Source organism: Setaria viridis, chromosome 2, assembly GCF_005286985.2.
Source record: "Setaria viridis chromosome 2, Setaria_viridis_v4.0, whole genome shotgun sequence".
NCBI classification, from domain to species: Eukaryota; Viridiplantae; Streptophyta; class Magnoliopsida; order Poales; family Poaceae; genus Setaria; species Setaria viridis.
In genome coordinates this window covers 28,081,355-28,094,677 of record NC_048264.2, presented here as the reverse complement: position 1 = coordinate 28,094,677, position 13,323 = coordinate 28,081,355, and the positions used below count along the sequence as shown (strand labels likewise).

The following is a 13,323-nucleotide window of genomic DNA, read 5'->3' as shown; positions in this document are numbered from 1 at the left end:
CGCCAGACCAACCACCTTCCTTCGAGAAGAGTTCGATGACACCCTGAATGCTCCGTGCCCTTTCCATAAGAACGCACGTCACAATCTTCGGGACTGCACAATCCTCAAGAAAGAGCTCGGCACCCTGATGGAGTACAAGTGACCTTGCCAAAACGACTACCGAAGGGACGACAATTGTCGCGACAACCGCCGCCGCAATGACCGTGATGACCGCGGCAACCGTTGCCGTGACGACCATGACCATCGTCGTGATGATCGCGACGATCGTGACCGCCGCCACGATCACCGCAACAACCGCCAACGTGATGACCGCAATGATTATCACAAAGAGGAGCACCGTGACTAGCCAAACCCAGACGCCCACCGGGTCGGCGCCGACCAGAACGGGGAGTTCCAGTGACCGAACCATCAAGTCAACATCATCATGGGCGGCCCCAAGGTGTTCTGCAGCAATCGTAAACACAAGCTGCACCAATGAGAGGTGCACTCATTCTCCATACGTCCAGTCCAGTATCTGCGAGGAAGATCACTGGATACACATTCCAGATCTCGGGTCCTAACCGTTGGTGGTCTGCCCGACCATAGACCGGGCCCTCCTCCCCAAAGTGCTAATTGACAGCGGCGGCGGGCTTAACATCATCTTCGCCGAAACTCTGAAGTGCATGGACTTCAATTTCGACCACATCCAGCCCTGTGAAGACCCCTTCTATGACATCGTACCCGGCAAGGGATCCTATCCTATCGGCTGAGTTGTTTTGCCAGTCAGCTTTGGCACGCCTGACAACTACCGTACGGAGCACCTTACCTTCGAGGTGGCTAATTTCAAAACTTCCTACCATGTCATCTTTAGCAGACCCATGCTTGCGAGGTTCGTGGCGATTCCACATTGCACCTACCTCATCCTCAAGATGCCGGCTCCAAATGGTGTCCTCTTCATCTACGGTGACCTCCAAACTTGGTCTTAATATGATATCCATCTAGACAGATGATGGGCCTACATCCAGTCAAAAAACCCCTCTTGCATGCATTCAGTGACATGTAACATGTACTAAACAAGTTTTTAGTACAATTTAAGTAGAATGTGCTCCTAGGATTGCTTCTCCTCAACTCTTCTGCATAGTCCCACAAGTAATTGTACCGTTGGATCTCATCTCCATGAATAGAACTTAAAATCAGCCTTATTGCTCTAGCAAGCTTGCTCTTGGAAATGGTCAAGTTCAAATCTTTTGGACTGTCTTGACAAACTTGGTGATGCTCATCTTCTCATTGGCTCTAAACAAATCAGTGTACTTATTAAACAACCACCTAGAAGTGCACCTCCTAAGTATGCACTCTTTCTAACAATTGTGAACTCCATAGTATATCTTCATAACAAATGACTGAATCCTACTATCCATTGAAGCATATAAAGTTCATGGAAAACCTTCAGCACGATGACCCCTTATCCTTCTGCTGTCATTCCTGGGCAGTAGGATTTCAACCCTGTTCCTCACACTGTATTCTATAATTACCTCTCTCAACTTTTTTGCAGATTGAAACACTTGTCAAATAAAGAATGTTGGATTGTTGATGTCCTCTTCATTCAAAGATTTGAACTTCAGCCTATCTTCCCCATCTAAATCTAGCAGCTCCAAACCCTCATCATTACTATCCTCATCATCACTGACTTGTGCATGTCTATTTATCTCATATGACTTCAGCTTGCTTCCTCTTGCTTTCTTATCACATCCATTTCAACAGCATCCTCCAACAAGTCCTCATCACTAGCATCTATGTCATTGTCACTGTCTATGAACTCCTCATCATGCGCATATTCCTTGTACTCTTCCTGAATAAGACCATCTTGCTCAACTCTATCTTTCTTCAAGTCATTATAGAATACTGGTAATTTCTCACTAGTTTTCCTATCAATATACTCAACTTTCTGTGAGCTAATAACCTTAGGCAGATCAGCAACTTAATTGACAACCACATCTTCCCAATCAAGTCCCATATTGTCATCATGATCAATAAACACTTGACCTTTTGTACCACTGATGCCATCACATTGGTGTCATGGTCAGAAGCTATCACTCTCAATCCATCAGCTAAGGTCTTCCCTGGTAACAACCAATAATACTTGATGTTGCTGTTACTCACATAACCAAGCTGTTGAACAAAATCCTCGAACCACAAAGGACTCAAAGTATCAGTCTCAATCCTATCAAACAAGTGGATCTTCTCACCCACATATGACCAAATCCAATGAAGAAACCCCCATGGTGAACCTCAATACTGAACTCATATGAACTAGGACCTATAATGCACGAGCAAATCAAATTGATCAAGCAAATCAAATTGATCAGATGCAACATCTCGAAATTTTAAGTTTTTCCCCAAAATTCTAAAACCTATATCAAAACCAAAACCCTAACAAATTATCCCCAAATCAACAATCCCATCTGCCAAATCCAAGTTTTTCAACTTAATACTCTAGAATCACACTCTAAAATCCAATCCCTACACCTATCCCTACAATCGATGTGGCAGAGAAATCAGGGTACTCACCGTAGTTCGGAACCGATTCCCCTTTGCCTCGCAGTCTCGTCACCATCCCGTCGCGGCGGTGGCCTGCACCACATTCGGTGCTTCCTTCTACATGGGCTTCCTCTTTTCCTCCCCAATCACCGCCGCACTACCTCCATCTGTTCATCCTCGATCGCCGCCGCACAGACCCTCGTCGACCACGGCAGAGAGGTAACCGAGGAGATAAATGAGAGGTCTGACACATGTGAAGGCTTCTTTGCAAATTTAGGCAGCCCAGCAGTATCCCTGCCACGTGTGTGAGACACGGTGGCATCGCCATGTTAGCTAATAACGGTGAAGTCAGATTGGACGCAAACGAGATCCAAACAAAGTTTAGATCTAAAAAAAAGCGATCTGCTAGTTTGGTAACCGGGCAAGTCTGGGGACCGGCTGCGCCCTTTCGTCTACAGAAAGGCGAGTAGTGGGACACGCTGACACCTCACCACCCGAACGGCCGAACCCAACCGCAAAATTGGCACAGCGCCGTCGCCGGCGCCGTCACCCGCCCTGCCTCCGCCTCCGGCCGCGTCGCCGGCGGCTACTCCGACCGCGTCACATGACCAGGAACCACACCTCGAAGTCGCTCGCCGTCCTCCTCCGCGCCCGCATGCACCCGGACGCCCTCCCCTCCCCGCCGCCGCAACTGTCCCCTCCTCCTCCGCCCACTGACCCAGACCCCGCCGCCCCGCCCGCGGCTTCCGTTCTCCACTGGCTCCATGCCGCTGCCTCCGCCGCCTCCCCGCCCCCCGCGACGCTCGATAACTTCTCCGACGGGTACCGCTCCCTCGACCGCGTCGGGCGCCGCGAGGTCCTCCGCTCCCTCGCCACCGACTACGACGTGCCCCGCGCGCGCGTCCGGGACCTCATGAGACAGTACATGAGCGTCGCCTCCGCCGCGGCGGCAGGCGGGGATGACGCGACGGTGGAGGAGGGGAAGGAGGGCTCCGCGGCGGCGCTGTACCGGATGGAGAGGGGGCTCCGGGACGCGCTCCGGCCCCGGTACTCCGGGTTCCTCGAGGCCATGAACGCGCAACCAGGCGGGCTCAAGCTCCTCGCGGTGCTCCGCGCCGACCTCCTGGCCTTGCTGGGGTGAGATTGTTTGCCCTCAGCACTGCCATTGCGATGCTTTGCTGTTGTTGTTATGAGAAACTTGGGGATTGAAGGCCTTGCTGATCCCAATGTTGCAACGCAGGGAGGAGAACGCTCCGGCACTGCGCGCCCTGGACTCGTACTTGAAGGAGAAACTGGTGACCTGGCTCAGCCCTGCAGCATTGACGCTCCACCAGATAACATGGGATGATCCTGCCTCCTTGCTAGAGAAGATTGTGGCATATGAGGTTGGTGGCCTATTCCCTGTAGATTTGATTTGGCGCAGCCTGATTTGTTACTGTGGTGTTTCAACTGATGTTTTTGTTTTCACTATTTAGGCAGTGCATCCAATCAGAAACCTGATAGACTTGAAGAGAAGATTGGGTGTTGGTCGCCGTTGCTTTGGCTACTTCCATCCAGCAATACCAGGTCAGAATGTCAGACTGACTGTTTGGTTGCTATTTGTGGCTTGCTGCACTTCTAGAGTATTACTGCCTACTGTTGATGCTGCAGCTGAATCTAGTCTTCCAAGTTCCAAGTAACTCATATATAGTTTTATAATTTCATAGCCATTTTTCTTACACATACCATTAATTTTCCATAAGGATGAAAGAAGTGCATGTCATCAATTATCTACGGAGTAGTTGTTAAGAATTTAAGTGTAACGACTAGCTTTTTTCGGATGATTTTCCCCCAACCGCAGTTACTTTCTCTGAGTGCTCTTACTGCCTTTGTTAACATTAGGGGAGCCCCTGATTTTCATCGAAGTTGCTTTACACAAAGATATGGCTGCATCTATACAGGTTATTAGACCGTCGTAGTTATATTTGACTAAATTAGTATTCTACTGCACAGCACCTTATGTTCTTCTTTTCTCATACTAGGAGGTCTTGTGGGATGACCCCCCGACTCCTGAATCTGAAGCCAGCTGTGCACTGTTTTATTCAATATCGTCTACCCAGGTAAACAAAGTTGCTAACAAATTTAGTTCCGTGATAGGCACTAGCGAACTGGTGCCTAGAAGTCTAGAACTGACCGTCTATTAATATTGCCAGCCTGGCTTATCAGGTATTAATCTGGGGAAGTTTCTTCTCAAGCGTGTGATTGACATGTTGAGACGAGATATGCCTTCAGTACAGGTACCCCTTCTAATATGTATTGCTGATCATCACTATTACACGCACATCTTAGTTCTTATTTTCCGTATATATCTATCGCTGCAAATGAAATAGCTTTGGCTTCTATGAGTGTCCGTTGATTGTTTCGCTTAAAAGTGCAGTACATACAGTTCCTGTAAATAATTCACCAGACTTACTAAGCTCATGTTACTAAGCTCAGTTTTTCTTCACATAGCAAATAATTCACCAGACTTACTAAGCTCATGTTAAGCTGTTAGCTATGTTTACTGATACATCAAACATCATATACTTCTTTGTTGATGCTTCATGCAGATTTTTGCAACACTTAGCCCAATCCCTGGTTTCATGCAATGGCTTCGTGCTAAACTGGCCTCCCAAATAAAATTAGCACAGACAGAATCGCAAGAGGGGAATTCATTCGAAGGAGCTAGCTCTACTTTCAGAGAATCCATCCTTCTTCCCGAGGAAGAGAAGATGATTCATGATGCCATGTATGTTCCATTCCAAGATAATGTTGCAAATTGAGCTTCCCTGTTTTTGGTGCAGTTCTTGTTTTATTCTCCATTTTGAATATATGACATTTAGGACAAACTAATTAGTTAAAAATGTACTAGTTAGTTTGTCCTAAGTGTCATATATAAAAAAGTGCAAGCTAATTAGTTGAAAAATGAACTAATCAACCTGTCCTAAACGTCATGTATTTAAAAATGGATGAGTCTGTTGTTTTCAATTTCTGGGTACATGCAGTATTTTCTGTAATCCATCAACTCATTTTTTATGTTCGTGGCTATTCAACATAGAAATGGGTAATACAAACATATGCAAGTCTCCTACGTGTTAAAGGAAAAAATAACATAGAAAGAGGGTAAAATCTTAAAGTTGCTTCATGATCTTTGATCAAAGTTACTACTATCGTTGCAGTGAACAAGCTCATGGGAAACAAGGAATTGAACTATTGCAAGATATACTGAAAACAAGTCAATGGGTAAAGTCTGAAAAATTATCTGCTGCGTTGAAATCTCCTCTAATGCGTTTGTGTGCAAGGTATGCAAAAACATTTTTCTCTGTTTGTGCATTAGTTCATTTTCTGAGTAAGTGGAATGCCATATATAAATTGCAACTGTTGATAATGTAGGTATCTTGCCAGAGAGAAAATCAGAGGAAAAGCTCTAGATGCTGTTGCAAATTTTCACTTGCAAAACGGAGCAGTAAGTTAGCCAGCATCACATACTCAGTTTCAAATTTTAAACGCTGAGGAGCATATGTTGTTTTGTGGTGTTTAGAAAACAGAAACTTATGTCTGGTTTACCTATTCCAGGAAAAAAATCAATTGATTTTCCATGAACCATGTTGTAATATTGTACTCTGGTAGTTTTACTGTTGTAAGTCATTTTATGCAATTTTTTATTCATAAATTTGGGCCTAATGGTAAGATGATTAGGTATTTGAAATAATTTGGTGGCTTGACATAACAGCACTAGCTATTTGGCAGATGATTGAGAGAATAAACTGGATGGCTGACCAATCAGAGAAGGGCATTCAACAAAGTGGAGGTATCATGGTCAATTATCTTTACAGGTATGCCTCTATTGGGCTACTGCTGATACTAATACGATCTGGATGAGTTTCATGGACATTATGTTCTAACTATGAGTGTATGGTTACTTTTCAGGTTAGAGAATATAGAAGAGTATGCACTTTCATATTCAGGCACAGGGCTTGCCCATTCTTCACCTAGCCTGTCCCAGTATCTTGAGGTAACTGTTAGTAGTATATATTTGTGAAGTGGCCTGCCCCTTTTTACCACATCCGTTTCATTTTTCATGTTGCCTTTTGTATCTCACTGAGAATTCTTCTGTAACAGTCGAAGGATCCGTGAAACTGAATATTTCTGGCACGAATTTTGTTTCCATCAAGGTATTATATCAGGCATTGGATGCTTTGGATCAAGATGAAGGATAGGATACTGCAATTCTTCCTCTGTTCATTGTGAACGTCGCGGATTCATATGATAGGTTTTATAGTTTGTTCTGACCTGATCTTTATGTTTTCTTTTCCATTCTTTTCTTTTGGATGATGAAACTAAAGCATAATATGTCTGTATAGTGTATACTGCGTACAAATACAAGCAAAGAAGAAAATCTCTGATATAGCAGGGATGGGGTTGGTTCTGGTTCTCCTGTATGTTACATGCACACTTTTATGTGGTACTGCTCTGCGTTTGCTGTGATGAACCAAATTGTCTTCTGCGTGTATTAAAATTTTTGACTTTTTTTGAAGTGCAATCTATAAAGACACAAAAAGCTTGTGCATGTGTAGGTATCAATCCGCCTTTAGCTTGTACGGCGAAGTCCTTGCTGCACGGCTGAAAGCAGAAGCGTGCGCATTACCACACAAGGGATGAAGGGATTCTGGCTGCCAACAAAAGCACCAAAGATCCAAATAGGCATTGCTGAAGCTCAGAAGGGTTTGGGCTGAACAGTGTTCTTCTCTCACAACAAATCAGCCGTTTCAACTTTTCAGTCGACTTATAAGCTGAAGCGGCTCTTGGTTCTCGGCTTCGAATCGAGTAAGCTCGGCAGCAAAAATCCGGTATAGCAAGTCTACTTTCAATGGGCTGGGCAAACACGGAGACGGTGTTATGAGCAGCGGCTCGAACAAATTTTGTAACGTCGCTGTTGTCGTACGAGCCACGGCTTCAGAAGGCGCAAGCCTCCCCAAGTGGCCAAGTCCCAACCTTTTTATCTCCTTTTTCTCGTCCCTCTCAGCTGCTCGTCGGCGACAAGTCAACCCAGCGATCTCAGGTGCTCAGAGCCTCAGAGCAGCTCCACGCCTCCCGCCTCCCCAAGCGCTCCAGTGCTCCACTCTCCCGTCCCGTCGCGATGCCGACGGACACCCCGGCGCCGCCGCAGCGCGCGGCGTCGCTGTCCGACGACGACCGCCTGCTCGTCGCGCACTGCGCCGAGCTCTCCTTCCCTTCCCCCTCCCCCGCCTCGGCCCCGCCCGCCGCCTCCTCCTCCGCCCGCTCCTTCCAGGTGCACCACGCGTCCCACCCTTACCCCTGCGCCGCCTTCGCCTTCGCGCCCTCCTGGTCCGCCGGCGACTGGGCGGCACCCTCCTCCGCGGGAGGCGCCCGCCAGCCGTTCGGGGACGCGGAGGTGGACCCGGCGCTGTTCCCGTCGCTCCGCGCCGTCGGGAGCGGCGTCCCCGCGCGCGCTAACGCAGCCTTCCTCGCCGCCTTCCGCGGCCTGCTCGACGGATCGACGCTCCAGTCCGAGGTCAGTGAATCAAGCGCCGGCTTCTCGAGCTGGTATCCGGTATAGCTTGATAAACCATATTGACTCTTTAGTGCTAAGATCTCGTTAGTTGCTGCTACAGGAAATGGCACTTGCAGTCCGATCCCTGAGACTAAGAATTGATCGTTTCAGGATACTTTATGAGGGAGAAATGAGATTAGATGGATCAATTTTGAAAAGCTACTTGCTTTTATAGTATGGTGAAATGCATTAGGTTGAATTTAAGGTGTGTTAGCTGCAAGATTCAATTGTTTCCGTTGCTGTGTTCATGTGTATGTTAGTTTCAGCTGCTCTGCCAGTTAAAGATATGTGGGCTGCAGTTGCATTGACCTTTGTGGATTTTAGCGTGCTTGTCTAACTAAAGCAGTGTGAATGTACATCAGGATAGAGCTTGCAAATGTGGAGGGAGTGCTTGATTTCAACTTGATGTCAACTTGATTGTTTTTTGGGCTGCTTGCTGACTTGATGTTTCTTTTTGCAAAGTTTTCAATTCACCCTTTTTTGTTGGGAAAAGAAAAGAAAATAGTTTACATCACACTACATACCACAGTTTCGATGAAAGAGGAGGGGCCATAAATAAAGTAAGGCAGTTGCAAATAAAACAGCAAAGGCAAGTCTGAGTCAAACATATTTATTCCATAGAAGGACCGTGCATCATGTTTGTGACTAAGTCTTGGACTGTGTGAGAAATAATGACATAGCTGGAAAACATACTTTTCAGCCACAGCATTCCAGATGCTTGGAATTATGAAAAATTTCATGATTGACAATATTACATTACTTGGACAACAAATTGAGTAACAATTCATGTCCCCTTCCTCTTTCGTTTGGGCGATTACCATAGCCTTCAAAGTCTTCATTCCAGTTATATTACTTTTATATCATAATATACAGAATTGTACTGTTTAAAATTGGCTGTATTCAAATGTTAACTGAGATGTAGATTGAGCATTTCACTATGTTTGTCACCTAAACGAACAAAATGATAACTCCTCCCTTGAAATACAGGTATCGAGAGCTGTGGCTGAAGAGAAACGTATAGTATTCACAGGGCATTCATCAGGAGGTTCGATAGCCACCCTTGCTGCTATATGGTTTCTTGAGAAGTGCACCAGACAGGGAAGTGTAAATCAAGCACACCCCTTCTGTGTGACCTTTGGGGCTCCTCTTATTGGAGACAATATCTTCAACCATGCTGTTAGAAGAGAGGGCTGGTCGCAATGTATTTTGCATTTCCTTCTTCCGCTAGACATTGTCCCACGTATACCACTGACTCCGCTTGCATCCTTCAGAGAAGAAATTCAAGCTGTTCTTGATTGGTTGTCTCCTCAGACACCAAACAACTCACCTGCTGGGAGGTCTCTCGTCATACCTGAGTACTACGAAACTTTACTGAGAAGCACGCTATCGATTGCCAGCTATGAGGCCTGTTCTTTCATGGGCTGCACTAGCTCAATCTTGGGAACGTTGACTTCCTTCATTGACCTCTCCCCTTACAGACCCTGCGGGACTTATCATTTCTTGACAAGTAGTGAACAACTGATTGTTATCACAAATTCAGATGCTGTACTGCAGTTGTTATTTTACTGTCTTCAGTTGGATCCCCAACAACAATTGCTTGATGCTGCTGCTAGAAGTTTAAGTGCTCATTGGCAGTATGAACCAATTAAACAGTGCATGCCGGATATAGTTTGTGTGGATTACCTGGGAGCAATCTCGTCAACCGTTCCTGGTAGGCAGACAGACAGAGCGGCATTTGGAAGCATTGAACTGGTAAGCCACCATTTCCTTTTTGTCAATGCACATCTTCATTATAGTTGGCATTTCCTTCACAGTAGTGAACATGTGTTCACTCTCTGTGAAATCAGTCTTGGTAAGAAAATTGCAAACCACTAAAGTTGGGTCATCGTGTGCTATATTGCAGCCCAACACGAAAGCATTTCCTATCGACCTATCCTAGATTCATAGCTTAAAATGTAAATGTCTATGAAGTTTGTTTTCGTAATTGTCATCGTGTTCAAATAAGCAATCTTCAGTCACCATTTCAAGACTCCCAACATGTATTCTTCTAATGTAAAAGAACCTATATCTTTTTTTTAATCACAGAGCAAGGAAGCTATACTGCACCTTTCTGCAGCTGCGCAATGGGAGAAACAAAGACAGAGAAACCAAACGAAGATTGACGAAAGCTGCCAGAAGATCCAGGAGGCCCTCAGATCCCTAAACGACTACAAGAGAGCATGCGAACTCCGCGGCGTGACCTACTACGACTCCTTCAAGCTCCAGCGGGAGGTGCACGACTTCAACGCCAACGTGCGGAGGTTGGAGCTGGCCGGGCTCTGGGACGAGATCATCGAGATGCTGCGGAGGCGCGAGCTGCCGGACGGCTTCGAGGCGCGGGAGGAGTGGGTGGGCCTGGGCACGCTGTTCCGCCGCCTGGTGGAGCCGCTGGACATCGCCAACTACTACAGGCACTCCAAGAACGAGGACACCGGCTCCTACCTCTCCAAGGGGCGGCCGCGGCGGTACAAGTACACGCAGAGGTGGCACGAGCAGCTGCAGCGCGCGCCCGTCGGGTCCAGCCTCGAGTCATGCTTCTGGGCGGTGGTCGAGGAGCTCCAGGCCGAGATGGCCGGCGGCAGGACGTTCCAGGACCTGAGGGATAGGGTGGTCAAGCTCGAGAGCGATGCGCATGGATGGTATAACTCTGGAAGTCTGGGCAAGGACGTGTTTCTGGGGAGCTCTTCTTTTGTGGCGTGGTGGAGGACGCTCCCCGAACAGCACAAGTCGGCGTCCTGCATTGCGAAACTTGTGTCGTTGTAACGGGATTTTCACCGACGAGGTAGCTGTTCCTCGTCTTGTGGGAACAGATGTAGATGTATATTGTAGCCTCAGATCCATGTATGCTGCTCTGTATGTAGTATCTTACTATCTTTTACAATAGGCAGACACGGTGGTGTTAGTTTTCAACCTGTCTAGTTAACTCATAAATCAAAGAGATCATGTTCGGAAACTGGTGCTTGAGATTCTTAGTGTTCAATGTCACACATGAATGTGTTCGTTCTCTCTATGCTTACAAGTAGCTGCAGGGCATTACTCAAATGTATCAGCATTCAGCAAGGAACACGGGACAGCTTACTGAGTGAGGTGGTAAAGTCCGGTTGCATCCGAATACCGAAACAGCAATGGCACTGAACAAATTAAGGTCATTTGTCCATTGCAGCGTTTATCTTCCCATCTTGATCAGTTTCTGCCTAGAATTGTTCATGAAATTCGGCAAGAAGTGCCGATGTGCTGCTAATTACAAGACTAAGTCGAGCTAATAGTTAAGATATTTGTTCATTTGGCTGTGTACGTTTTTCGCAGAAGCCGGACATATTCCCATTTTCTAGAAAGAAAAAAAGTTAGATATTTTCTCAAGTTACTTTGTTGTGGAGACCCTAATTCAGCATTTGTGTATCGTTTCGGCTATAACATCTATTAGAGGCTACTCTGTTCGCCCTGACCTACCAAATCCCTTAATCACATAGTGAAAGAAATCAATGATTAGTGATGCTAAAGAACACAAGATACATTTTCTAGACATACATGACTTCGTCTGTAATACTCTTTGCAGAAATGACTACTTGGACGATGGAGATAGAGTGATATGGTACAAGTGCTAATTAAACCCAATCTCGCCACACGAGAGCGACTTCGGTGCTCCATGCATGGATAAAATGCAACTTTAAAATTACAAGAAAAATGTAATTAAAAAAGTATGGAATGAACGTGTGATTTTTCGTATATGATCCGACGACTAATGACAAATAAAGAAGACTCTCTCTCCTTGAAAAAGCTCCACACACTCTCTCTCCTTAAAAATATAAACCCGGAGCATAGTCAATAGCCGCCTCACCGGTCAAAGAAAATGGCATCAGCAGTGGTAGAGTAGCGCAGGACTGCAGGTAGAGCTCCAACCTCTCTCCTTGAAAAATCTGCACGCACTCTCTCCCCTTGAACAGCTGCACAGCACAGCAACTCTCTCTCTCCCCCCGGTGCAGTCCGACAGGGACTGCGACCTCCGCACATCGCACGTCACTACGTCAGGCTGCGCACGGTCACGCTAACCGCGGCATTGCGTGTGACACGCTAGCGTGCCAACCTCAGTGTGCGCGCCAGCGTCGCAGCTCAGTCACTCAATAATATTTAGGATGAGTTATTTTAAGATATCAGTTTTTGGCTAGAATTTTTTTAAAAAATCCGGCATAACCCATATTCAATTACACTAAGAAAATAATAAGGTAAAAATCACAAAGAGATTGTGTCAAATCAATCAGGATCACAAGATCTCTCGTCATATTTGACATCTAAGACCGTAATCACATAAAAGCTTCTAGAAGATATTTTTGAAACGGATTGAATGAAAATGTTGCACCAAGAAATGAAAGGCACAAAAATCATGTGGAGCCGGTCAGTTCTTGCGTTTTATGCGAGGAGTTTTACCTGCTCTTCAAGGTATGGGTAGAAGCTCTAAATAGGTGACCTCTCTACATCCTAAACCCGAGTACAATATACATAAGCATCCTACATCCTCCTCTACCGTCGAGGCTCTCCAGTATCCTTATCTCAACATCTTCGTGCATATGCAACTAAGTGGGCCGGTCTACGAAACCCCACCTTTCTAAGACACCGAGCGGAGGCGAATCAAATTTTTGGGAGAGGTTAGCGTGAGCCCTTGCTAGTGGTGTCTCCACAATGATTACTTTAGTTATGCCATGCTACATGACTACTTGTATATTGATGTTACTATTGCTGATCGTCGTAGCTTTTGCCAACTGATCAGTAAGGTTACATTAGCAAACTTTGTGTCACAAGGCTTCGAATTGCCGCTACCATTGAGGATGGTTCCACTCCACCATATGATCTCTTATCTCTTTTGTTAGGGATTTTTTTTATGTTATACTCGATACTACAATCATATAAGATTGATATGACCGGTGTCTTTATAATAGAATTGTGTTGTATGCCTATTGTGAGTAGCTTTTTTGTTCTCTTCATGTTTAACATGGTCTTTGATTTAGTGCGTTCTTGCTTAAATTATTAAAATGTGAATTGCTGCCGGTATATTCAACGGTGGCAGGGGCCGGCGTGCAACGGGGACGCATCCAGCGACAACGTCCTTCTCGTTCCCGAACTCCCCCAACTCTCACAGGCCGAACGGCCGGATCATACGCTTGCGAGCCACGGCGCTC

The 13,323-nt window shown here is 46.0% G+C and overlaps 2 protein-coding genes across 2 annotated transcripts; both read left to right on the top strand.

Moving 5' to 3' along the window:
• Positions 1-2,981: 2,981 nt before the first annotated feature.
• On the top strand, positions 2,982-6,970 carry LOC117844878 (uncharacterized). Its single transcript, XM_034725702.2, has 12 exons — positions 2,982-3,654; positions 3,758-3,902; positions 3,993-4,083; positions 4,399-4,457; positions 4,539-4,616; positions 4,710-4,793; positions 5,106-5,284; positions 5,715-5,837; positions 5,929-6,001; positions 6,286-6,371; positions 6,466-6,550; positions 6,658-6,970. The coding sequence occupies exons 1-12, from the start codon at positions 3,122-3,124 to the stop codon at positions 6,670-6,672; spliced, it is 1,551 nt and encodes a 516-aa protein (XP_034581593.1). The 5' UTR covers positions 2,982-3,121; the 3' UTR covers positions 6,673-6,970.
• Positions 6,971-7,106: 136 nt separating this feature from the next.
• LOC117844877 (protein EDS1L) lies at positions 7,107-11,102 on the top strand. The gene is made up of 3 exons (XM_034725701.2): positions 7,107-8,071; positions 9,098-9,862; positions 10,196-11,102. The coding sequence occupies exons 1-3, from the start codon at positions 7,676-7,678 to the stop codon at positions 10,910-10,912; spliced, it is 1,878 nt and encodes a 625-aa protein (XP_034581592.1). The 5' UTR covers positions 7,107-7,675; the 3' UTR covers positions 10,913-11,102.
• Positions 11,103-13,323: the final 2,221 nt, after the last annotated feature.